Source organism: Colletotrichum abscissum (genome assembly GCF_030869225.1).
Source record: "Colletotrichum abscissum strain IMI 504890 chromosome Unknown Scaffold_9.1, whole genome shotgun sequence".
NCBI lineage: Eukaryota > Fungi > Ascomycota > Sordariomycetes > Glomerellales > Glomerellaceae > Colletotrichum > Colletotrichum abscissum.
The window spans coordinates 215,117-240,245 of NW_026850536.1; the positions used below are offsets into that span (position 1 = coordinate 215,117).

The 25,129-nt window shown below is 53.3% G+C and overlaps 11 protein-coding genes across 11 annotated transcripts; 5 read left to right on the top strand and 6 right to left on the bottom strand.

Moving 5' to 3' along the window:
- Positions 1-1,678: 1,678 nt before the first annotated feature.
- CABS01_04573 (major facilitator superfamily transporter) lies at positions 1,679-3,593 on the top strand (the record flags this gene model as incomplete). Its single annotated transcript, XM_060537944.1, has 6 exons — positions 1,679-1,837; positions 1,918-2,394; positions 2,489-2,812; positions 2,907-3,090; positions 3,159-3,275; positions 3,355-3,593. Coding segments are annotated over 6 exons (1,500 nt in total), but the record flags the coding sequence as incomplete, so codon positions are not given.
- Positions 3,594-4,392: 799 nt separating this feature from the next.
- CABS01_04574 (uncharacterized protein) lies at positions 4,393-6,147 on the bottom strand (the record flags this gene model as incomplete). Its single annotated transcript, XM_060537945.1, has 2 exons — positions 4,393-4,691; positions 4,761-6,147. The coding sequence occupies 2 exons, from the start codon at positions 6,145-6,147 to the stop codon at positions 4,393-4,395; spliced, it is 1,686 nt and encodes a 561-aa protein (XP_060389607.1).
- A 709-nt stretch (positions 6,148-6,856) lies between these two features.
- Positions 6,857-7,998, bottom strand: CABS01_04575 (leucine carboxyl methyltransferase; the record flags this gene model as incomplete). Its single annotated transcript, XM_060537946.1, has 2 exons — positions 6,857-7,680; positions 7,734-7,998. 2 exons carry the CDS (start codon positions 7,996-7,998, stop codon positions 6,857-6,859), a joined length of 1,089 nt encoding a protein of 362 aa, XP_060389608.1.
- Positions 7,999-8,431: 433 nt separating this feature from the next.
- On the bottom strand, positions 8,432-8,689 carry CABS01_04576 (uncharacterized protein; the record flags this gene model as incomplete). The annotated part of the gene is made up of 1 exon (XM_060537947.1): positions 8,432-8,689. One exon carries the CDS (start codon positions 8,687-8,689, stop codon positions 8,432-8,434), a length of 258 nt encoding a protein of 85 aa, XP_060389609.1.
- Positions 8,690-9,223: 534 nt separating this feature from the next.
- CABS01_04577 (uncharacterized protein) lies at positions 9,224-9,634 on the bottom strand (the record flags this gene model as incomplete). The annotated part of the gene is made up of 1 exon (XM_060537948.1): positions 9,224-9,634. The coding sequence occupies one exon, from the start codon at positions 9,632-9,634 to the stop codon at positions 9,224-9,226; it is 411 nt and encodes a 136-aa protein (XP_060389610.1).
- Positions 9,635-10,272: 638 nt separating this feature from the next.
- CABS01_04578 (ubiquitin carrier protein) lies at positions 10,273-11,462 on the top strand (the record flags this gene model as incomplete). Its single annotated transcript, XM_060537949.1, has 2 exons — positions 10,273-10,413; positions 10,506-11,462. The coding sequence occupies 2 exons, from the start codon at positions 10,273-10,275 to the stop codon at positions 11,460-11,462; spliced, it is 1,098 nt and encodes a 365-aa protein (XP_060389611.1).
- Positions 11,463-12,469: 1,007 nt separating this feature from the next.
- CABS01_04579 (kinesin heavy chain) lies at positions 12,470-15,439 on the bottom strand (the record flags this gene model as incomplete). Its single annotated transcript, XM_060537950.1, has 3 exons — positions 12,470-12,716; positions 12,824-15,246; positions 15,317-15,439. 3 exons carry the CDS (start codon positions 15,437-15,439, stop codon positions 12,470-12,472), a joined length of 2,793 nt encoding a protein of 930 aa, XP_060389612.1.
- A 1,423-nt stretch (positions 15,440-16,862) lies between these two features.
- Positions 16,863-17,828, bottom strand: CABS01_04580 (ubiquitin-conjugating enzyme; the record flags this gene model as incomplete). Its single annotated transcript, XM_060537951.1, has 5 exons — positions 16,863-16,986; positions 17,068-17,292; positions 17,357-17,421; positions 17,480-17,536; positions 17,691-17,828. 5 exons carry the CDS (start codon positions 17,826-17,828, stop codon positions 16,863-16,865), a joined length of 609 nt encoding a protein of 202 aa, XP_060389613.1.
- An 848-nt stretch (positions 17,829-18,676) lies between these two features.
- On the top strand, positions 18,677-20,078 carry CABS01_04581 (acetyl-CoA acetyltransferase; the record flags this gene model as incomplete). The annotated part of the gene is made up of 3 exons (XM_060537952.1): positions 18,677-18,835; positions 18,877-19,821; positions 19,881-20,078. 3 exons carry the CDS (start codon positions 18,677-18,679, stop codon positions 20,076-20,078), a joined length of 1,302 nt encoding a protein of 433 aa, XP_060389614.1.
- Positions 20,079-20,407: 329 nt separating this feature from the next.
- CABS01_04582 (PCI domain-containing protein) lies at positions 20,408-22,416 on the top strand (the record flags this gene model as incomplete). The annotated part of the gene is made up of 3 exons (XM_060537953.1): positions 20,408-20,982; positions 21,088-21,391; positions 21,451-22,416. The coding sequence occupies 3 exons, from the start codon at positions 20,408-20,410 to the stop codon at positions 22,414-22,416; spliced, it is 1,845 nt and encodes a 614-aa protein (XP_060389615.1).
- A 1,645-nt stretch (positions 22,417-24,061) lies between these two features.
- CABS01_04583 (AP-2 complex subunit sigma) lies at positions 24,062-24,654 on the top strand (the record flags this gene model as incomplete). The annotated part of the gene is made up of 3 exons (XM_060537954.1): positions 24,062-24,093; positions 24,174-24,243; positions 24,325-24,654. The coding sequence occupies 3 exons, from the start codon at positions 24,062-24,064 to the stop codon at positions 24,652-24,654; spliced, it is 432 nt and encodes a 143-aa protein (XP_060389616.1).
- Positions 24,655-25,129: the final 475 nt, after the last annotated feature.

Consider the following 25,129-nt stretch of genomic DNA (forward strand, 5'->3'; position numbering starts at 1 on the left):
CATCCATCTTATTTGCCAGGGGAAGTGCTAGAATAATAAAAAGATTTCTTGGACAAGATTAAAGCAAGCAAGGAAGGAAAAAAAGAGAGAACAGACTGATCGACGGTCGGACATGGACCCTGGAATAGAACTGGAGACTTCATGGTCTAACCGGGGCCGCCCGCTGCATCCTTGGGGCCATATAGTAGGCCATAAAATGAGCTCGCTCAAGTCTAGAAGGCTGTCGCATGAGACAACTCGAGAGAAGACAAGGAGACTTATGAATAAATAGGCATGCGCCAATCTTTGCGCCCAGATCTGTATCAAGTGATCGGCCCATCTTGCCTCGTCTTCTTTTGGTATGCCGAGCACAGCTCCGAAGGTTTCAGTAAGGAACGAGCCTGTCCTCCATATGTGCATCACCCGCAGTCCCCATACCGTCGGCACTTGTCAATGAGACGGGAGGTGGTCTTCACGTCACTTTTCCGAGCTTTTCAGTGTTATTCTCAGGCAATTTGCTCCTGGTAGTCGTTCCCAGCCTAGCGTGAAGGAGCGCAGGCGAAGGGATAGCTTCTCCAAGCAATCCCTGTGTGCTGTCTGGGATCAATACACATCATCCTCACAGACGGTAGGAAGTTGAGATGCACGCGTAGGCTGAGGTACAGTGTTGCTCATGGAAGTCTGTCTTCGTCTTTGTCACATCCTGCTACCTCTATAGAGGACGACGTCACCTGTGGAAACATGAGTTCGAGTCTTTGATCATCACCTTTCGAAGAGTGTGAAAAATAATGCTACCGCGTTCCATGCTTGAATCCTCCGCCAATGAAACTCGGAGTCTTGTTGGAGCAACATGACAGGAAGTAATACAGTAGACTTGAGCAGGCTGATATTGAGTATGTAGAAAGATACGGTCGCGTCTATCAAGGCCCCAAAAAATTCGGAAGAGTTTCCCTCGAATTTCTTTCACGGAGCTGGAGAGACACTGTCCACTACCTTGTCTTACTTCAACACGAACACTCCACATGTCTCACTGAAAGACGGAAAAGGCGGATTTATCACGGGTTCCCGAATATGGCAAGTTCAACAGTTGGAGATGGGTCAACCATTTGAGGGGTAACCTCCCTGCCTCCAAACGCACCCTGAGAGATCGGCCGCCCGCAACCTCATCTGATTGGCACGCACATCAGATCTGGAATCCACGCTCAGGCAAACATAGGTTAAACGCCCACAGACTACAACTTTGGGGATGAGATGACCCTTCAGATTGAACAAGCCCTTCCGGCTTTCATGCCGGCTCCTAGAAAGAAACGTGGAAACGTGGAAACATGGAGAGAGACATTGTCTTGGGTCGTGTGCGTCGGACGAATTGGAGTCACGCGTGGTCGCTCGGATCTGCAGCTCACCCGCATACGATGCCTGCGACACACGCGTCATAAACTCCAACCTCCTCAACCCCACGCTCGAGATCGGCGAGAATGCCGCTTCCATCGTTGCATCAACTCCCTTCGGTAGTCCATTTACCGAGCTTGATACCGCAAGCTTCCCCTCATCGTTTCCCCATGTAATTGAATTAGTTCCCGTGTTGCCCCCTCTTCCCCACGGGGTAACGGAAATCCTACTAAAAAGTAGCTTTATACCAGAGAGGTTCTGCCTTCCTGTACTACCTCATCTTGTTCCTTCTTGGGTTTAAGCTTCTCAAGGTCATCCCAACCTTTCACTCATCGTCTTCCCCTCGAACCCGACTCCCGTGGAATGGGCTCAGCATTTCACGAGCCAGGATGAGGCCTGGCATAAGGCCATGGACAAGACTCTCCTACGTCGTGTAGACCGGCGCCTCATGCCGACCCTCGTAGTCATGGTGAGTCTCAAAACATGAACGCACAAACAAAACATTCTATCAAAAGCTTCGAATAGTCCTGACATGAAGTGAAACCACAGTACCTCCTTAACTTCCTCGACCGCTCCAACTTAGCCCAAGCCCGTCAGGGCACCCTCGAACGGGACCTGGGCATGACGGGAACCGACTTCAACCTCGCCACCTCGATCTTCTTCGTCGGTTACCTCCTGATGCAGCTCCCCTCCAACCTCTTGCTCACAAAAGTCAAACCCTCCTTCTACCTCGCCGCCTCCTGCTGCCTCTGGGGCGTTGTCTCGACCTGCAACGCCGCCGCCGACTCCTTCACCCACCTCATCGTCATCCGCTTCTTCCTCGGCTTCGTCGAGGCCCCCTTTTTCCCGGGCGCCGTCTTCCTCATGTCCTCGTGGTACACCCGCGCCGAGCTCACCCGCCGCATCGCCTACCTCTACGCCGGCAACGCCCTCGCCAACATGTTTGGCGGGCTCCTTGGTGCGGGCATCCTCGGCGGTCTGGAGGGGGATTTGGGGATCGCGGGGTGGAGGTGGTTATTCATCATTGTGAGTCATTCCTGTCTCTTGTGTGGGAACGATTCCAAAGTGTTCTAGAGAGAGAGAGAGAGAGAGTGACTGACATGGAAACACATCGACACAGGAAGGCGTAGCAGCCATCGCATTCTCCCTCGTCGCAATGTGGATCCTCCCAGACTACCCTCACACGACCAAGTGGCTCTCGGAGGAGGAGCGCGCTTACGCCGCCTGGCGCCTCATCGAGGACATCCAGGAGGCCGACACGTACGGCGAGCAGAGCGTCCTCGACGGCGTCAAGATGGCCGTGCGGGACTACCGCCTCTACATCTTTGTCCTGATGCAGCACGTCTCCCTCATCTCGCAGACGTTTCAGTACTTTTTCCCGACCATTGTCGGCACGCTGGGCTACGGCAAGATCACGACGCTTTGGCTGACTGCGCCTGCTTGGGTATGTTTGTATTCTTTCCTAGATGGGATCTCCGGTTACGTTCCAGACCTGGGCGCGGGGACGATATCCAAGCTCACAATCTCTTCTTCCACAGGCCGCGACGTTCCTCATCTCGCTCTGCGTCACTTGGTCCTCTGCAAAGACTAAAGACCGTTCTCTTCACATTGTATGCCTCACGCTCGTCTCCGCCACTGGAAACGCCATCGCCACCGGCTCGAGCAACCTCGGCGCGCGATACTTTGCCATGTTCCTCATGCCCATGGGCGCCATCTCCGCATGTAAGTCTTTTGATACAGTCTCCCCAGCAACGAAAGAACAGCGTCTGACAATGGTGTAACTCCTGCAGATCAAATCATCGTCTCTTGGGTAGCAAACTCCTTCCCACGACCACTCGTCAAGCGCTCAGCCTGCATCGCCATCGCCAACATGATTGGCAACACGGCAACAATCTACGGATCTTACAGTGCGTTGATAGTTCTCACAGCCTTTCCTTCCCATCACGCTACAAGCGGTACTTGATTAGACTGACTAACCAACCCAAGTGTACCCAAGCAGCACGGGACCCCAATACGTCCCTGGCGGCAGCGCCAACACGGCAATCTGCGTCCTCGTCGCCGTTCTCGCTCTCATCCTCCGCTATCTGCACAAGTGGGAGAACAAGAAGCTCGAAAAGGCCGAGCTCGACGACGCCGCGGCGCTGGCAGAGGGAGGCGGCGAGAAGGCCGCGCCCGTCGATCTGAAGCAGGAGAGGAGGGCTGCTGGGTTCAGGTACATCTACTGAAGTAGAGGATGGGCTGATGATGAATGGGTCTTTTGTTACGGTTTTCGTCTGTTCTGTGTGGCGAGAGAGGCAGATTCTCTGTGTTTTTGTGCTGAGCCGAGTTTGAGAGATGGACCCCTCAATTCCGGTGATGGCTTGGTGGACGGGAGTTCCCCGCTGTGGAAGGCTTTGACGAGTAAAGATACCTTATAGCTTCGAGTTGAGAATGGATAATGTCAGAGACCCCGTCAAAAGGTCAGCAACGAGCTTCTCCCGTGCCTTGGTACGATCATTGAAAACCTTTTGCGTCAAGTGTCTATCGGAAGTGATGTTTCCAGTTGAACTCAGTCCTGGTACGAGGACGATTCGTGTCAAGCAGTCTCTGCCAAACTGGACCAAGCCTATTGAGACTTTCTGGGCTCCAGAACGCAGACAACGGCACGAGTACTTACCCGATGAAGTAGTGCTCATTCAATGATAAGTCAGTTTCGCATTGCAGAGGCGTTGAGTGCTGCGTTCCATCGAAATCGGAGATACGCCGCTCTTGAGAGGCGTTAACATTGTTGTAGAGGAGCCATTAATAGGTCAAGATGATTGAATTGTATGCAAAGACAAAGATACTCGATATCGGGTATAGCTCACACAGACACCAATGTCAAAAATTGGCAAATATGTCCTAAAGTGAAGTCAAGTACAAACTGTCTCGATTATATACAACCCCAACATGGTCCTTGCAAACGATATCCGCACTTTCATGTCGAGTCTCAGATGAACTCTGCCTCTAGTGAAGACGATGATGAGATCTAAGTACTCTCGTGGGTCAATCTCTCCAAAATAGTTTCCCGTTCTCTCGGAACAAGGCGGTCTCCACCAAACCTTCACCCATGGCTCCGACTCTACGAATCTGATGAACACGGTCAGACTTGCGTGTGCCACCCCAGTCACCTATAGTGTCAAGCTGAAGTAACTCCAAGCGGCAGCCTTGTCCACATATTGTCTCCCAGATCGACTTGGCAACCTCCGCGGGTGTCACCCCCGCCGCATCTGCCTCTATCGTCATTTCGAGTTTTCTCTGATACGCACGAGCTCTTCGTCTGCACCCGCCATCTCCAGCCCGCACTTTAAGTTCAGAATGTCGAAGTGTTAGGTAGAGATTTCGGAGGCTCCGCATCCGCCCAAGAGACTCACTTGCCTCTATCATCTCTGGTGAGCTCGTTTGGAACGTAGGTACAGTGATCGTGACCGTCAGATCCTGCACCCTCATGCATGTCTTAGACAGCACGCATAAGTCCTGCGGCGCGATTCTGGGATACTCCTGCATGGAATGAGAGCCGTAGGAGGGCCGAATGCTTAGTTTGCGAAGGCATCCTCCAAATTTGGACAACGCAAACTGGACGGCTGGTGAAGGTACTCTGCCCTCGAGCGAGAGGGATGTTAAGGCTGGCATGATGGCTAGGAACTCAACAGCGACGTCTCCACGGTTCGCGACCCCTTCCCAAGCAGGTCGGGGGTCAACGACAACTTCATTGTAGTTTAACTCTAGACTTTCGAGTTTGTGGAATCTGGCATGCGCTGTAAGCCATGGTAACTCTCCAGGACTTGCGGTCAATCTCAGATGACGCAGTGCCGCGAAGTCCGTTGCCCTGAACCACGCCATGAGCCTATCGGGATTGGTTTTCTGTAGTGTCAGAGAACGCAGTGAACCGAGCTCTGGTGACTTCAAAATCCTTGACAGATCCTTTCCAGGTATGAGACTGTGGTCGAGTATTTGCGCGATCAACGCTTGCAACTCATTCTCGAAATCTGCGTCGTATTTTCGCTTATGTCTGCCTCCGAAGAATGGTTCCAGCTTTACTGTCTTGAGATTCGGTAATAGGCCTCCGATGAGACGTAGCATAACCGATTCGTTTGTATGTGCAATGGACGTCTGGTAATACTCTTTTATAGAGATGCTATGCAATTGGGGTGCAAGTAGAAGTGCAACATCATGCGCATTGATCGCAGCGCCTTCGCTGCAGTGAAGATCGAAACCATTGAGTTCTAGCCGACAACTTGGGTGATGCGTGCGAATGGTTTCGAGGAGAAGAGGCGAAAAGCTGCTCTCATGCTCAATGACCATATTGGTCAGTCCGGGCAGGGCTTCGAGCAGTCTGATCATGGGAGTCCACGCTTCGGGATCGACAAAGGCATCGCGGAGGCGTCGGTTCTCGGGCGACCTATGCTTGAAATCGAACGAGGTTTCCTTTGGAACCGGTAGTATCATGTGTCGATCAGGCGAGTAGAGATCACTGTGAGGGAGCGACTTGTCCAGGAAGGTCATCTTCAGGCGCCTGACATGCCTGGCGGAGTTTGTGCGTCCCAGAATTGCGAGCCAGGAATCAACATCGCGCTGTAGTCTCCGAGGATGCTTGACGAGGATGTGGATGTCGCGGAACAAGAAGCAAGCGGCGGCGGCATGAAAGGCTTTGTTGGTGAGGGAAAAGGAGGACAAATCCGGTCCGGCAATACCGTCGAGATGCCCCGCGATGCTGATGAGAGTCTCAGCCGGAAGTATGTCTAGTATTCTCGCGGCCATTGTCGCTTCAGTCGCTCGGTAGATATCGCAGTCGAAACAGAAGCACTCGGCGAGGATGAAGAAGGATAATCAGAGACATCGCGGGTGGGCTTGCGTCAACAGAAGATAGAAACGTGTTGGATGAGGGAAAAAGCACCTCCTCGGGCGAGGTTGGCTCACTTGCATTGTTTGCTAGAGAAGAGTGGGTTTGGAGTCCTGATAGGGAAAGGGAAGGATTGGTTGGTGCAAGAACGCACACCAAGCCCGTCACCAACCAACGACAATCAGGAAGTCGGAAGCCGTGGGCCGGCTTCCAACCGACGCGGGAACGGAAAAGACGCCGGGCTGGGAAGGTGTTGGCCGAGATAGTTGGGTTAAACCGTCAAAGTAGGTGAGCTCTGCTTTTACAGCGGCCAACTGCAGCTTGGATGCTCAAAGTACTAATGATAGACGTGATTACCTCGGTAGAGACGACATGGGAGAGGTTCCTAGGACCACGCATGCAACGTCCCCGTAATCATGGTGACTCGAGAGAGAGCCATCAAATTCCAAGTCCGAGAAGCCAAGCAGAGCCTCAATTAGGTTGGTGACGAAGGGGGAATAAATCATCTGTCAGAAAGGGGGGTAGCTGACAGTTCAGCGTTGGTTTGCCGGTTTGAGACACATCTCAATTAATAATGTCTCTGCTTAAGCGAAGCGGCACAGCTGTCTTGCGGCTTGCTTGGGTCACTCACAGCTCCCCTTCGGCATTTCCCATCGTAAATCCGGCGCCTCTCCATCCCCATGCGATAACGTAGTGGTCAGCCAACAGCTTCCACTCCTCCACTTCGTCGAGGCCCTCTAAACGGTCCACTCTCTCCTTTTCCTCACTTGGCACCCAGCTTTCCCAAATCCGTTCCACGGTCAGCGCCTTGGCGTGTTCGAAGCCTGCATCGCGGAGACGCTGCGTCTGATCCTGCGGCAGCTTGTAATTCTCCAGAGTAGGCATGCGTATTCTCCTTGCTGCGAGGTTGGAGGTCATCATTTTGCCGAAAGGGTCGTCAGGCCTGATTGGTTCGTACACCACAATGGCGATATTCGGAATCTTTTGCTCAAACAAAGATACAACTTGCTTCGTTATAGATGTCTCTAGGTAGCAGAGGCAGCATTCTGAGATGAGTAGAGTAGGAATGTCTGTTCTGATACCCGCAAGAGGTGTTGCGCCGTCTTGCACCATTTCTCGGAGATCCTGTGCATGACAATAGTATTTGTCTGACGCGGATGGCTGGCAGCTCCATGAACCGTCTTCCTCGACCGAGGGGACTCCGAGGATGTTTCGCAATGGAGGGGCTGCTTGCACTATACGTGCCTTCTTGCGAACTGTGACTGAGAAGTCTATCTCATGGTAGACCAGCTGAGGCCTTTTTGCCCTGGGAAAGAGACGGAATGGGCGTGTGTCGGTGCCAGCGCCTAGTGAAATAATTTGTCTCTCATTTGAACCGGGTTGCGCACTATCAGACTCGTCCAAGAAGCTGTCAATGAGATTATCGAGAGCAACGGTCCTCGTATAAGTGCCTGAGATAGCGGTCAACCTCCATACTCGACGGAAGCAGACCAGAGACACGGACCTCGATTGATGATTGGGAGTCTCCTTGGAGGGGGTCCATTGATGTTATCGACAAAGAAGTGTGCGTATGGGTCGGCGAGATATCCCACATTGACAGAACTCAAACGTGAGCCGGCAGCGTCATCGTCAGTTCCTTGAATCGTCTGATCGTGAGTCGGGCCCGAGAATGAGGGGCCGCCGCCGGGACCTCTTCCGCGCCCGCGACCAACCCGGCCACCTCTCGCTCCGCGGAGTGAGAGCAGGTTTGGTATTGGATTTCCAGACATGAGGTATGTTGTTGCGGGGGAGCGGCCGTGAGGTGGAAGATGTTCCGGGAGCAGCGTTAGTGAAGTGTAGGTGCGGGTGACGTAGGAGGGAAACTGTTAGGTGGGGCATCGTAGTGCAACGCTGCGTGTCAATCAGTGGAATAGGGTATGGCCCGTGCCCAGACGCCTCTAACGGTCCGGAGCCGACTCCGTTGTCCACTAAGGGCCGGTGCCTGGCACTCCCCGCAACGTCGTCTTCCATCTTTTGCTAAGAGTTTACGATATATCCGCAATAGTCTTCGAAACTTAGAGTAAGTTTTGAAGTTCCTGTAGACTTGGTTGTCGGTTTGACTGACTTCTTAGTCATCAAGCTTGACCAGGTACCTATGTTCCGAGCATTAAATCGCCGAAACCACTACTCACTCATACCAGACACCCAAGCCCTTTTCGGCACTCACCTCTCGTACGAGCATTCGGATCTGAAAACCCAAGACTTGTCGAATATGTAACATCTATCAGAGCGCTGCTTGCGAATGCCGAGGATCAGAAAGATGCAGAAGCTACCTAACACCTTTGGCGTTGAAGTGGAATGAATCGCCCAGGATTGACTATTACCTGGACCGGATCCATTCATTTCTCTCTTTCCAGCCCACACGAAAAGCGTTCTACCTGATACCATGATTAGGAAGAATACGTCGAGAGCCAAAAGCATGATGACATCCGATGAGTTGACAGGACCGACCACTGGTAGATTAGGATTACAAAGTCTGACACTGACTGCTCAATGACATCACATTCCGAGTCACCGAAACATACACTTTGCCAACGAAATCAAGACATGGCAGCGAGAAGAACATCTACACAGCAATGGTACTAACACAACTGCTTACAGATCTGTCGAGCCAATTTGAGAGGAGTCTACATGCAGACACGAATGCCAGAACCTCAAAGCTCGGCTTTAATGAGTTATACTCGAATTATAATGTAGTCTTCTCGGAACGTGGTGACCAAAAGGCACAATCAACACCGAGCGTGCATGGCTCAAAATTTTACCAATGAGTTGTAAGGTAGACATCGTCAACAAAAACACTTCTAAGGGGGCCAGTGTCTGAAAGAACCCCAAACCAAATGTCCGAATCCTTTCGGATATGTCGGGGTTGGGCACCTAATGGCCGAATAAGCTTTAAGAACACGCGCCGCTCGTTATTCGATGGTCTGCAAACTTTCTTGGAGGGATCGTCCGATGTCACGGATGGCATAGAGACTTTTTCGAAACCGACGAACAGAGTCCGATGCCAATCATGCAAAGATAGGATGCTACAAATTGAGAAAGGAAAGGCCAAATAACAGGTTTCAAGCAGGCGGCCTCCTCTCCCCCAAAAGACCAAATGGCGAACAGAGCCGTCAAGGAATAAGGCGACGCAAGCGTCGAATATCCCAAAGTCAACAGCCTCGTAAAAAGGCCAACCTTGGCCGGGCGCCAAAACGTTGCCCTGATCTCGACGAACAAAATGGAAGAAGCAAGTGGAAAAGCGCGAGCCGGCGTGAAGTTGTAGACATTGCAGGTAAGCAGGCATGCAAGCTGGCGGCACAGAAACCTAGTTCCAGCAGCCCAACAGCCCTGCCCAGCGGTACCGCTCAAAGCCAGGATGGTCATGGAATGACAACTTAATTACTTTCATAATCTTGGCTTCGATCCGGAGAATCGCTTCAATGGTCTTCGCTCTTCGTCACTCGTCGCTTGTTCCTCGCTTGTCCGAGAATCAGAGACCGTATGGCGCGGTGCATCGCCATTACTCCGTTCCACGATACCGCCCATTCCGTTGGCTGCTGGGAGGCGAAATGTCCGATGTGGAAGGATTTAGTGGGGCACGGAGAGTGGCTGTGTCAGCCTGCTGCCTGGTGGAAAGCTGCCGCTATCCACTAATAGGTCGTGCATCCACGCCTCCCCAAGATCCTGGGTGGCGTACTTCCCTAGGTACTGGTAAGGTAGTAATTCCTCTGCAAGGTACTTTCCTCCCCAGTGCGTCTCACGCGTCACAACAAAGTACCTCGCCCGGTAGATTGAGGTGAGGTGACCCCCCGGCGCAGGAGCTGCGCAGTGACCAGTGACATGTTCAAGTGAATCGCCGCCTAGAGCTCGTTTCCCTTTTGACGTCTGACACCCCTCCATTTCCTAACGATTCATTCTTTCCCTTCATCTTAAAAGAACCTTCAAACTCCAACATTCGTACTTTTCCCAGCATCATCATCATTATTGCTGTCTTGATTTTGGGAGCCGAGCAAACCGCAAACATGTACACGCGGCTGCAGCACTTTGCCGACGCCGTCTACAAGAGGGCCGTCGAAGAGACTCCTCGCGAACCCCAGCTTCCTGGCTGGTCCTTTTGGGTCTTCCTCGCCGACTTCATCGTCTTCCTCCCCATCATCCTCTGGGTAAGCCTTGTCTCCCGCCTCCCTTCCGAGGCTACTTTCAGTCTAGCTCTTCATATGATGAACCCTTTATCGCTAACACATGCACTGTCTAGACATCCTACACCCTCCACCAGGTCTACCCCATCTTCGCCATCGTCGAGGACGAGAACCCGCCCGCCTACGACCCCGTCAACCTCGCCGAAGATGAAGGCGCCATCCCCTCCGCCGGCCCCGAGGTCCGCCCCGACGGCCCCGTCCCCCAGACTAAGGTGACCGGAGGCCGCCCCACCACCGTCACCTCTTCCATCCGCTCCATCAACCGCCTCTTGACCACCTACGGCGGCTGGCGCTCAAACTTCCGCGGCTTCGGCGTCTACTTTGTCCAGGCCCTCGCGACCAACTTCCTCTTTGGCATCTTCTCCTCCTTCCTCCCGGACATCCTCGCCTCCCTCGCGACCCTCCTCTCCGCTCTCGCCCTCGTCCAGCTCTCCGCCGTCTGGGTCCACATCGTCATCACCCCCTCGAGCTCCGACTACTTCTGGAAGCGTCTCCCGCCCTTCAAGCGTACCTTTGACGCCACCGCGAAGCCCGTCGCCGCCTACTGGCTCGCAGAGCAGGTCGCCACCTGGGTCCCCATCGCCGTCGGCTGGGCCCTCGGCCTCGATCTCCCCAACTTCCAGTTCGGCAAGCCCAACTCGGTCGTCTCCCGGCCCCAGAGCTCCGACGCCTGGAAGAGCATCGTCATCACCCTCATCAGCATCGCCTTCCAGATCATCATCGTCATCCCCGCCCACGTCGTCCTCGTCCGCGTCCAGGCCTCCCTCATCCCCGAGGAGGCAAACACCATCATCCCCTTTGACCGCTCCTTCGAGGGCAAGGTTGAGCCCCGCGTCGTCGGCGGCAAGGGCTACGCTACCATGGACGACGCCTGGAGCGGCTTCTCCCGCAACGCCTGGAAGCGCCTCGTCATCCTCTACGTCAAGATCTTTGCCGTCTCCTTTGCCGCTTTCGCGCTCATGGCCGCCGTTGTCATTCCCGAGATTATCGTCTTCAGCAAGCTCGCTAAATAATCATTTGGCTAGCATATGAAATCTACAGGCGCCATATCTCTCTCAAACTCTTCGGCAATTGCACTTATGTAATCGGTTACCCCCTTCAAGGCTCGCAAGGATGCGTTGATGGGAAGAAAGCGGATAAAGCTTGATAGGCTGTAGTTGTATTTGCGCATCACCATGCACTAAATCGTCTCTTAGCTAGCTGGATAGTCTCTGCTTTGTGTCTTGTGATCACAACTCCATACCCCAAATAAAACAGATTGAAAGATTGAGATCACTGCATCACCATAATCATCATCAGAACGTGAGCAGCTAAAGTCTTTCTTTCTAGTGTCATTAAACCGTCAAATGTCTTGGGTTTCATAAGTAGTGAGGTCCTTTCGTGAACAATACCAACTCCCCAGACAATGCAGCAGCGGCGGCGAGAAGGCAAAAAATGTTTTGCCCGGTCAGCCATTCTTCTCATCCATCCTGTATGTTCTCGTGGTGTCGGTTGTCCGCCCTCACACGCACAAAAGGGATCTCATCATTTCCCTTCGACCCTCCCCCCTCCCACGGCCACCAAAATCCTCCTTTCTTGACCGAAAATGACAAAAGACCGCCCAGAAACTTGCTTGTCAAGCCAGAATCCAACAGCAATGCAGACCCGCCCAAACAAAAGAAAAGGAGGAAGAAGAAAATTCAACATCAAAAGAGAGAGGGAAGCCTCTTCTTTCCCAGTTCCGTAATTTGTGCTCGAGCTTGCATGTGAATCTTTTGCGAATTTCGTCGTCTTCTTCTTTTCCAGTATACTGACCAAGAAAATCCAAGGTGAAGAAAGGCCTCTGTGAAGAGCAAGGGGGTCTTGCCGCCGCCAGGATCAACACAGCGGGGGTATAGTGGTCTAGTCCGCACCAAGCTGTAATCTAACTTGTACGTTGTCGTGTGTCTATTCGAAGGGTGAGGGCGTATCTCCCTGTACGGTCTCTCGACGTCAGGGTGCCCCAAGGATCAAGGGTATAACAGGGCATGCGGTATGCAACTTAAGACTTCTGAGAGAAGAACCAACTGCTTCGCTTGCCGGCACTGCCCTCGTTCTGCTGGATGCTGTTGATGACAGGGATGGAAGGTCCCTGGTTATCAGCACCACCGCCACGGAGGGGTTTGGCGATGCGGCTGCCAGCACCAGAGAAGCTGAAGCCGCCCAGCGAGGGAGAGTTCAGGCCGCGAGTGCTGCCAGCCTTGGCTGCCTCTAGCCTCTCCTTCACAGCAGCAAGCTGAACCTCAAACCTATAGGGTACGAATCGTTAGCAATGGTACGGCGCAAAGCAGAAATGGACAACATAGATTGAGAGATTGAAGGGTAGACGGAAAAATGGATCGCAAGGGGGTCGTACTTGTGGTTCGCAGAAGCCATCTTCTCCTGGCTATCCTGTAGCAGGCTCTCCAAGCTCTGGATGCGCTCGTTACGAGCGATGAGTTTACGCTCAGCAATGGCCACCTCCTTCTTCAGTGCCGAGTTCTGCTCGACGAGCTGGCGCTGAACCTGAGTAAGCTGCTCAAGGTTCCTCTCCAGGAAGGCCATCTTTTTCTGTTGGGCCCGGTTGTTGGATGAGCGGAGCACGTTGTTATACTGCTCTCTTGTCTCGTCAAGCGAGATTTCGAGCTCAACCACACGTTCGCAACGGTTTTGAAGATCGCGCATAAGGCTCTTCTTCATAATGTCGAACTCGGCAATCTGTTGCTGAATCGACTTGCCGTTCGCCATGGGCGCGGCGGTACCAGCCTTGACTCTCTGTTGAAGATCCTCGATAAGAGTCTTCATCTTGGAGTTCTCGGCAGCCTTCTGGGCAATCTCGGCCTTGAGCTCATCAACAAGCTCCATGGACGTGGTCTGCTTGTTGGAGTAGGCACTCTCCAGGCGAGCCTTGATCTCCTCGACATCGTTCTCCCCAAGGTTGCGGGTCAAGAGCTCCTCGTACTCCTGCTGAAGAGCCGAGAGGCGGTCTTCGAGCTCGGCTCTGCGACGGGCATCTGCTTCGCTCGAGGAAGCACTGTAGACAGACAGCTCAGCTTGTCTAACGATTCCTTGGATCTCGACGAAGCGTGACTTCAGAGCCTGAAGCTCATCTGGGTTGACAACCTCGCCAGTGGAGCTGACCTCGTGAAGGGCCTCCAGTTGGGAAATAGCCTCCGAGATGGCCTTCTCGTTGTCGCTGAACACATCGGCCCCGAGGTCGAAGCCAGCCATCATCTTGGCCATCTTCTCAGCCTTCTTCTTCTCCTTCTCATCGAGGACGGCACTTGTTTCCTTGGCGCTCATCTTCACGTCCAGAAGCTGCTGCTTGACCTCGTCCAGCTCCGCAGTCAGCTCGGCATTTTGCTCCTTGAGCGCATCCATGGTGATCTGCGCCTCCTTGCCCTCAAAGGTAAGTCGCTCAATCTGCATCTTGACCTCGTTCACCTCCCCGTTCAGCTTCTCATTTTCCTTCCCAGTCTTCGCATCGTGCTCCTTGAGGTAGGCAAGCTCCTCCTTGGTCTCCCGAAGAGTCTTTTCTGCTGCGTTGTACTGAGACTCCTTCTCGGCAATCTGGTCCTGGAGCTCGTTCTCCCGGCGCAGGAACTCGTCGCGCTCATCCTTGTCGAGTGGTAAGCTTGGTGTTCCTGACCGCTCGGAGATGGCTGGGGTCTCGGATCTGCTGTCGGGTAGGAGGCGGGATGGCGTTGAAGGACGAGGCGCCTTTGCTTCGGCTTTAGTCCCAGCTACGCCATCTGCGGACAAGGGGGCCACCCATCTGTCCTTAGGAACAGCCTCTCCGGCACGCCAGAGCTGAACTTCGCCTTCCAAATTTGAGAGATACGTTTCGAAAGTCGAAATTTGGCCTCTGGCCTTGCCGAGCAGTGCCTTGAGTTCGGAGGGACTGAGCTCGGCGTTGATCTTGGCCTTGTTCTTGATTGCCTTTGCACGAGTACCGAATCGGAGGGTGCCAAGGGTTTCAGCGTCGTTGTAACTACTGGGAGAGCAATTAATGATGAGTGTTGTCCGACTGTTACCTCCCAGAGATTCTTGGAGGATACGGGTCAACTTGGAATCGCGGTAGGGGACGTGGGATGATCTGCCGTCGGTCAAGGCGTTGATGACCATTCCGAGAGCACTCAAACTCTTGTTGATCTTCTTTGCTTCCTCCAGCGTCTGACCACTGGCGCCGGTCTTTCCAACCTTTTCGCTACCGGCCAAATCGACCAGGAAAAGCTGACCACTCTTTGCCGATCCGGTCTCGACATTCTTTTGGGTAATGGTGACGACGAAGATGGAATGAGAGCGGGAAGATTCCTGGTTCATGTTGGTTGCAGAAACGGCTCGGGCGTTTCCACCTCTTCTCATAACCTCGTAGACTTCCTGGACGCTGGAGACATAGACCTCGAGAAGGCCCTTGACGTAGACACCGCGATTCTTTTCTTCGTGGACGGGAAGGTTGTCGTTTTGAGGCGCAAGCAAATCGCGAATCCTCTCCATGTAGATTTCCATATAACTGACTCGAACCGTGTACTCGATAGTGCTGGGACTAGACATGATACTGGCGAAGATTTGTTCGACGATACGGGGGATGATACCTCGCCCCTCCTCGTCGTCGATGCTGGAACCCATCATGGTGTAGGACTTTCCGGCACCCGTCTGACCATAGGCAAAGACGGTTCCGTTGTAACCATTGAGAATATCATCGACGGTCGATCGGATGGAAAAGTCGAAAATATCGGACTGCTTACACTCCATGTCGAAGACACGGTCGAAGGTGAAGGAGCCTTGGGCCTCCTTGGACTAGAGAATTATATTTGTCAACTGAGTGCCCGCACGCGCGATATCAAGCACCGAATAGAGAGGCACTTACGTCGAGAGTACATGTTTCCTCGCTGCTGAAGGAGACAATGGGCTGGCCGCCCGACGCCAGTTCCACTTTGTTCTGTGGACGGAATCGGGCGACGACCTTGATACTGTTGTTTGCGCCAGACATAGTGATGGGTTTTCAGACCAAGCGAGGTCGAAGCCGGGGTCGTGAGGTTGCGATCGGGACAAGATGCTGCGAGATAGGGGGTTTGTGGTTGCGAGGCACTCGGCGGCCGCAGCTCGGCAACGGGGGGTTGTGTTGAAAGGACACACACAAACAAGGCGGGTGGGATGAAATGACGGTGTGCGGATGTGGAAAAGCTGCTAGAATGACATATCGCAGGTGTTGCAGGGCGATGATGCAAGGAGAAAGGAACAGCGACAGCACAAACCAGCAGCAGTAGCAGCCAGAAAGGCAGTCGGTCAGAAAGCGAGAGAGGAGGGAGATGTGGGTTGTATTGTTTGGGAAACGGGTTTTGGGGGGGCTCTTGGGGGGTTGAGATGCAAATGACGGGACGCGCTAGAAATCGCGTAGAATTATTTGATGGCAGCAAGACAAAGCACAGAATGCAGGTGCAGAGGGGGGGGAGTAAGGTCCACGGGTACCTTCCCACAGTTCCTTCAGTTCCCATGGAAAGTCACAAGTCACTGCTAAGGTGAGGTAAGGTATTCAGGCCCAAAAACAAACCAATCCCATCCTGCCATGGTCATTTCACGCTGGTCGTTTCATCCCCACCTCGTCGTCTTTCCCAAAGCACAGCCGAGGGGTCCCCGTCCCAGATGGGTAAAGTCCCCTGTTCTACTGCTGGAATGGACGGATACAGCAGCACGCATCGCCCATGCAGTGCCCAACGGGACTGGCTGCACTTGCACACTGACCATGACGGGCAGGCATGTTGGTACTACAGATGGCCCGGCGCATTGCACACTAATTAGAGGAACGTCCGGCCGAGCACGCGACAGAGATTTGCTGACGAGAGTTTGCACTTTGCACGGTTGACCAAGTGGACTGAGAGTTGGGGATTGGCCTTTTGGGCGAGTCTTGTTATGGTGGACTGCTCCGCTTTCGCCTGTGAATTCATAATAAACAACTACGGGCCGCATGTTGTTCAACAGATTTGGTATTTCGCTACTCATGAGGTCCCAAATGCACTTCCCACGAACTCCCCTGTAAAGCCAGATGAAGACGAACCTAACGTCACCGACGACGGGTGACTCAACGGATAGGAAAAGCAAAGCACGTCCACGAAACGCCTATCGCAACATGGGGTCGCCCCAAAAGCCACTTAGAGAGGACAGCACGAGCCGAAACGCCAAATCCCCCCACTCCCACCTCATCGGGTACCCCAGTTGCTTAATGCGAAGAAGATCAAGACATCTGTCTGGTCAGCCCTGGGTGTAGCTCATGTCAATCTGCCCCTCGTTCGGCCCTCTAGCATCCCCTCACAGCCCAGCAGCTTATTCCTACACGAGCCATACCCTGCTGAAGTAAGGCGCGGACATTCTTGTTCATAACTGTCGTGTGTATGTGTCGTGATAATCATGTCGATTTAATCGTCCCAGCTCTTCTCGACAGTCTCACGAACCCGCTTCGTGTACTCCTTCCGGTTGTCCTTGTAGAGGTTCGACGCTTCAACGTTCGCCGGGGAGCCCGTGTTTGGGTCGTTAAGCAAACTAATGATCCGAGTTAGCCAAACATTAGCTCCGGAGCTTGTAGAGTGGCACCCGAGATCTCTCGAGCAGGACATCTCTCACCTCTGAATGCTCGTCAACACAGCCGCGACATCATACGTGGGACTCCAGCGGTTCTGCAGGATATCCAAGCAAAGCTCTCCAGTAGCGTAGACGTTCGGGTGGAACATCTGGCTGATGAACTTGACCGCAGGTGGCTTGTTGGGGTACTGCTCCTCGAACTGCATAACGAGTCTGAAGGTACCGTCTTCGAATGGAGTATCGGCGGGACCAATAATCACGGCGTTCCTAAAGCATGCCTTGTCAGTCGCCGTTGGCACATTCGGGAAACTCGGGGTTTGGTCGAGCATACCAGGTCATGACGTTGTCGGGGACGGGCGAGGCAGAAACGCCAGCGGGAGGATCGGTCTGCATACGCTACTCATTGCGTTAGGATCAAACAAAAGATAATGGCATTCTGAGCATCGTAGCTTACTTTGAAGTCGCGCATCAAGCGACGGCGGGCGGCGGTAGACATGGTGGCGGTCGGTGACTGATTACCAAGACTGAGGGGTCAGAGGATCGCAACTGCCGCCGAGGAGGGACGGACGAGAACCGGGCGGTCGGTTCAAAGCGTGGGGAATCGGCGCGTATATCCTCGCTGGATATCGAGAATGCTGAAAATTCTGGAGATCTCCGTCACTTACGATGTGTGATGGAGAAAGTTGTAGAATGGTCGTATGGATCACGGGCGAGAGTCCAAAAGAATGGCGCGGGAAGCACTCGCCTTCACCACCGCCTTCCGCTTGGGCCAATGAGTGGGTCTTACATTTTGGTCCAATCATATTGGGCGATTTTAAGCGCGAATCACCCGATAACAGAATGACACTCAAGAGCCTCTAATAAGATAGGTACCAAACGCCTGCGGAAGTGACGACTCAAACCTCCCGTCTCTCCATGACACCGTCTGTGCCGCAAACTGGACTATGCAACTGAGGTGCTTCTGACAGACACTTGAATGGGTTGGATTCATGCATATCGCTTGCTATTTTGTCATTTGGCGAGCGTCGCACCTAACTTACCTTAAGAGGCAGCATATAGAAAGATACTCAAATACATCAACTCGCATACTGGCGGGGTATAGCTTTTCTTCCGCTTGCGCAGACTAAGACCTTGTTTGAAGGTGGGCTTGTTCAATATTTATGGTTGCGCTGCAGGACTGCCATAACGGTGATCATCCGTATGCCGCGAAATTCCGGGGGGAAATGACATCCAAAATGCAGGCAAAGAGTGGCATCGGTGCAGCAGCAGCCGGAACCGGTTCCACCCCTTTGGCCCGACGAGCTTTCCGAGCGGAATTGGCCCTACTTCCACGGTCCGGGGTGGGGGATCGGTTCCCCCAAGGACCTGGGGGAAACTTGGGAAGTGACCTCACTCCTCACTTAGAAGCTCGGCCCCGCCCTTGTACCTCTCAGGCACCCCCCTCTTAAGCCGAGGAAGACCGCAGAACCTGGGGTATTGTCATCCCGCGCCTTCCACATGCTCGCTTCATCCCTCTCGAAGTAAACTGTCAAGCCACCTTCCTATCTTTTTCTTCTTGCTCCCTTTTCTCTCTGCCAGATCGTCTCAAGTCGCCATCACTTTGTGCTATTTTGCTGCGAAATATCGGATACCATTTGTAACATATTCCACCATGTTTATCAGACAATCATCGAGGCTTCCTAGCCAATTGGCTAGGCAAGCGGCTTCCCGTCAGTTCTCCACGCGAGCTGCGCTTCGGCAAGAGATTCGGGACGCATACATTATTAGTGCCTCGAGAACACCGACAGCAAAGGCAAAAACAAACGGTTCAGTAAGCTTCTGCAAAGCTTTCATAACTAACACGGCCGACAGTTCAATGGCTCATTCACGAGTGTAACTGCGCCGCAGCTGGGCGCCGTCGCCATCAAGTCCGCAATCGAAAAGTCCAAAGTCCCCGTCAACAAGATCACCGACGTGTACATGGGTAATGTCCTACAAGGATCCGTTGGGCAGGCGCCGGCTCGCCAGGCTCTGATCTTTGCCGGTCTCCCGTCTAGTGTGGAAGCGATCACCATCAACAAGGTCTGCGCATCCGGCATGAAAGCCGTTGTTTTTGCCGCACAAAACATCCAGCTCGGTCTGTCGGAGGCGCAGGTTGCTGGTGGCATGGAGAACATGACGAGGGTGCCTTATTACGTGCCCCGCGCTTCTAGCCTGCCGCCATTCGGGCATGTCCAGATGGAGGACGGCCTGATCAAGGACGGGTTGACTGACGTCTACGACAAATTCCACATGGGCAACTGCGCCGAGAACACGGCTAAGAAGTACGAGATTTCTCGCGAGATGCAAGACGAGTACGCTATCGGGTCCTACAAGCGCGCTCAGGCTGCGTGGAAAGCCAACGCCTTTGCCGAGGAGATCGCTCCTGTTACTGTTCGCGGAAGGAAGGGCGACACAGTTATTGAGTCTGATGAGGGATACCTCGACGTCAAGTTCGACAGGGTGCCTACCCTGAAACCGGCCTTTGTGCGCGACGGCACCGGCACTGTCACTGCTGCCAACTCCTCCACGTTGAACGACGGTGCCAGTGCACTTGTTTTGGGCAGCAAGGAGATTGCGCAAAAATACGGTTCCGGTTCTCGAGTGCTGGCAAAGATCTGCGGCTCGGCTGACGCCGCGGTTGATCCTATCGACTTCCCCATCGCTCCAGCCAAGGCGGTACCCATCGCACTTGAGAGAGCGGGTATCACCAAAGACCAAGTCGCCGTATGGGAATTTAACGAAGCTTTTGCCGCTGTCATCAAGGCAAACGAAAAGGTATGATAAGCGTCCACAATCAGTCAATCAATGAAACGCGACTAACAGCCATTGGGTAGATTCTCGGATTGGAGGGTGCTCGGGTTAACCCTCTCGGCGGAGCGATCTCCCTTGGCCACGCCCTGGGTAGCTCCGGATCACGAATTATCGTCACTCTGCTGCACCAGCTGAAGCCTGGCGAATACGGTGTTGCAGCCATCTGCAACGGAGGCGGCGCGGCCACGGCGATCGTCGTGCAGCGTGTCGAGTCCGTGTAATTGGCCATGTGTCCATCGTCGCGGGTAGGCTTCCCGGCAGCGTCTAGGCTGGGTGAAAAAGGGAAGTGGCATGCACAAGATGCTTACCTTCATGCGCGAATTAGAAGCTACCTTCCGCCCATGTCAGGATGATCAAAGCGGATTCGGCGCGTTATATGAGAGGGCGTAAATTGTGAAAAATTGGAATTCAAATGGAAAAGCAGACTGTGCTCGGATGCTCTTGGAAATGCGATATCCCATGTAGAAAACTTGACGCAGATCATTCGTAAATGTTACTCTTGACAAAGTATGTTGAAGCTACCCAGGAAAAGTGACGACCGACCAGCTCCATGTACGGCTCCACTCACCGAGCACATACCCTTGTTCCCCGTACACCGAAGAATCCACCTCTACTCACTTCACCTTGTCTGGCTCGAGCTCTCTCACCTTGGACTTCCACCTTCACCACAACCCACAAGGATTCCTCACCTCTTCTTTCACGATTCGCGGCCTCGCCTCGCTCCCCGAATGAGGCATCACTTTTGGCGCTTTTCAATTCCGTGCCAACGATGTCCCTGTTAATTCAATTCCTCAGCCAGATCCGCACATTCGTCCGTGCTCAAAACATCGACGAGCTCCGGAATTGGCTCCTCGTCGAGCCCAATGCAAATCAACAATATCACGCCCTCGCCAATGAGCTGCGGACGCAGTTCCGCTCATCACGGCATGGCTCCAACGGGACAAGCAGCACAGCGCTCGAGAGCACGATAGAGAAATGCCTCCCCGAAGAGGACGACGTGCCCGAGGGCCAGGGCTCACCGTGGCCCGGCTTTGTGACTTTTATGAAGGACTACATGGTCTTCTGGCGCGACGTCGACTATGATGACCTTTTGGGTGCGCACACGTTGCTCAGTGGGCTGGTAAAGTAAGTCACCGATGAGAACTCCTCATCAGCTCTGTTGAAGCAGATCTCATGGTCCTCAACCGCGCCTTGCATAATCAAAGCAGCAATCGGCTAACACCCACACAGCTCCTGTAGTACCGCCTTTGCCCACCCTACCTATGGAGGTATGCTACTAAAGACGGCAATTTCCCTCTGCGAGTCCCTGTCGCGCCTGACAATGATGTTGTCAAAGCGTCCGGATCTTACGCGCAACATCCGTAACGTCGACGCCGACGACCGCAAGTCCATTGCCGAATCCTCGGCTGAGATCATTCAAAAGATCTTCACCACTTGCCTTACGGACCGTTCTAGCGCGCGGTACAGCAAGCCGGAAGGCAAGAAGGTTGGCGTTTACATGTTCGCCAACCTAGTGCTAAAGCTCCTCTTCGCCGTGTGTCTTCAATTTCCTTTCCCAAAACTCCAAGCGCGTTAACTGATGGATGCCTACAGTGTCGGAGAACGCATCTTGCGAAACAAATATTCACGAATATCTCCACAAATTCGCCACCATTATCGTTCTATCCGGCATCACAGCGCGTCAACTTCCTCTACTACCTAGGCCGCTTCAACCTCGCAAACTGTCACTTCCTCCGCGCAGCGCTCTGTCTCGAAGAGGCCTACCTTCAGATCCCACCACCCCTCACATCTCATCGCGCCCTGGTCCTCAGCTACCTCGTCCCTTGCAATTTCTTGCTGGGCCGTCTACCCTCCCAGCTCCTGCTCTCTCGCCCTGAGGCATCGGCCCTCGTACCAGTCTACCAGCCACTGATTCAAGCGATCCGCAAGGGAGACTTTGTCCTCTTCCAACAGACGCTGGCCCAGCACGAGAAATATCTCTTTGATAAGGGCCTCCTCCTCGTCCTCACTCATCGCCTCAGACCTCTACTCTGGCGCTCCCTCTCCCGCAGAACATTCCTCCTCACCTACGCTCCGGGCCAAGACGACGCAAACCCCTCCAACACAAACCGACGCGCCGCAACAATGGACCTTGCGGACCTCCACGCGACGTCCCAGTACCTCCAACACCGCCTCGAAGGCTACATCCCCTCCAAGTCGCCCTCCTCCTTCGCGCCGTCGACAGCGTCCCCCGCTTTCCTCAAAGCAGTAAGCCACGACGCAGCCTCGACGCTCGTCCCGCCGCCTGGCGGACCCAAGAAGCTGCGCCCCAACGAGGGACTGGTCTGGGGTAACTCCCCCGTGGAGATGGACGACGTGGAGATGAACGTCTCGGTGCTGATCCAGCTCGGCTTCATGCACGGCTTCATTGCGCACTCGCAGGGGAGGTTCGCCGTCATGGGTGCCACGAAGAAGAGTCCCGTGTTGGCCGGGTGGCCGACGCCGTGGACGGCTATTCGGGAGAGGCAGTACGAGGAGGATTTGGATTTGGATCATGTGCCTGGGTGGGTGAAGGGTTGAAACGAGGCAATCGGTGCGGGCTTATCTCAAATAGCGAGCTCGTAAAGCGCTTTTAGTAGATACAGAAGTTCAACGATCCATGGAAAAGCAGAAATGATACCCTATTCGCATCTACAACTGGACATTCGCATGCTGAGTTTGATGGCTTCAACTGATAATTTCAAAACACACTCCTGAAACTGATTACCTGGGCAAGGTTCGGCGAATGACATTCTGATACTGATGGTCTGTCTTCATGCAAATCAGACCTTAGCAAGGACTCGTGTCAAGTACTGCGTAGAGCCTCGGTATTAGCATGGTCACCAACGTTCGACAGCATTCTCTTATCCCCGTATTGTTTAGGGGTGTCTGGATCAGTGGCTGAGGTGGGATCGCAGGCCGAGAACGATATCAACACATCAACCAGACAGGCGAGAAGGACGGCAAAGAGTATCGATGTCCAGTTCAGCTCACTTTGAATCGATATAAAGAATAAATTGCAACGCGAGAATGGACACGCCAATAGAGATGCTCACAGTTTACGGGTATGTAGTTCAGTCTTTATTCTCGAAATCTATCTATAAGGTATCATGGGAAGATAGAGACATGCTTGCAGCGCAGTTGAGGACGAAGGTCAACGACACATCAATCTGAAAACCACAACCAGACGTCGATAGCAACACAAAACACCGTTCCAAAGTACCCAACGCCAAGCGACCAAGCCATCCGCACGTTACGTCCAAGGTAGATAGCCATCAATCCAGCACCACACACAAGAAGCCTTCTTCACCACGACCCAAAAAAGGGGCCGCAAGCAATGAAAATAAAACAAAAGAGCATCCTCAATAGAGAAGGGTAGGTTCCAAAGATTCCCCAGCTGACCTAGGTCAACTAGGAGACAAGCCAAACTACGAAGATAGTTTTCAACTAGCAAAAACGCGATCTAGGACTGATCCTCATGGATACGCGGATTGCCCTTGCACTCGGATGAAGAAGAAAGGAAAGAAAAAGAGATTTGAAAGATGGGCGTGGTAGAGGCGGTTTATATAGGTTTCCGTCACTTCAAATCTACAAGGTCGGGTAGAGAGACTGCGTTTGGCTTTCCATCAAGGTAAAGTCAGTTGCACTAGGTAGAAAGGAACCTTACTTCTGGCCTCAGTTGCCTGCCGGACTACGCAAGGTGTGAGGATTACATCGCTCTGAGCAGAACTGACCTTGTTAGGTTAACAGGTACTTTACCCAAATAACGTCTTTTCCCAAAGACTCAGAATGACGTAGACTGCAGATTTTGAAAGCTGATACATCTTAGCCTTTCCCCATAAGTTATCTTATTAACAGTAGGTTGTGGTAAATTCGCCATTCGAGCAGCAAAAATGCGAGGAGGAGGGCGATGTAGTCCTCACATCGCGGTGCCACACTGCCCGTGCCACACCTTCCCATCTCGACGCCTCAGTCCCCACTCGGACCCGTTAGGTCGTTCAGGGGAAAGGGAAACCACTGTCCGCTGATGGATTGAAAGCTGTCAGCACCCGCCCGTACCCCCGGTACGTACCCACACCCGAAGCTCCGTGGCCGCCGACTTCAACATCTCGAAACTTGAAGCACGCGCGCGGGGATCTGAAGTAATCCACGAGTCCGACATGCGAAGATCGCCGACGTCGCCAAAATGCTGTCATTCATCCTGATCCAGAATCGCCAGTATGTCCAGTCAATTCCAATGCGGAACGTGTAATAAAAGGGTCTCTCGCTGACATATTCCCCCCTTTCGCGCCATCCAGGGGCAAGACCCGTCTCGCGAAGTGGTACGCACCCTACAGCGACGATGAAAAGATCAAGATGAAGGGCGAGGTACGACATCCGCCCAATCCCAATCAGACCGGCCATTCCGTATCACACATATCCTAACAACCTTCCCCCCCGCGTAAACAGGTCCACCGCCTCGTCGCCCCCCGAGACCAGAAATACCAATCCAACTTCGTCGAGTTCCGCAACAACAAGATCGTCTACCGCCGCTACGCAGGCCTCTTCTTCTGCGCCTGCGTCGACACAAACGACAACGAGCTCGCCTTCCTCGAGGCCATCCACTTCTTCGTCGAGGTCCTCGACGCCTTCTTCGGCAACGTCTGCGAGCTCGACCTCGTCTTCAACTTCTACAAGGTCTACGCCATCCTCGACGAGGTGTTCTTGGCCGGCGAGATCGAGGAGACGAGCAAGCAGGTCGTGTTGACGAGGTTAGAACACTTGGATAAACTGGAATAAAGGGAAGTCTGGCTGTGTGTTGGTGTTGTTAGGGAAGGAGGGGAGGTGGAATTGCCGGCACGGTACGGTGTTGTAGAAGACTGGATTGGGTCACGCTACTCTCAGTCTGAGGCTTAATCACGTTTGGAGACTGGCGGACTTCTACACTGTCATATATGGGCGTATGGGTTGGCCGGAGTCTGGAGTTTCGTCAAGAGCGATACCTACGCGACTGGCTGCAATGTCAATTGGCAAACTTTTGATTTCGTGGGAATAAATACTATGTAAGGAATTTCAGGGACAACCTCCCCTACTGAAATCATGAAAACGGTGCATCATCTTCTCTCTCACGAATCTCGACCCAGCTGTCCTTGAAGAACCCTGCTGGGCAAATCTTGGAGGAGATGATGTGACTAGATGCTTGGGAGCATCCTAGATACACCTTCGGCACCTTAGATAGATAACCCCGTCGGCAAATGTGACCTGGTTGCACATC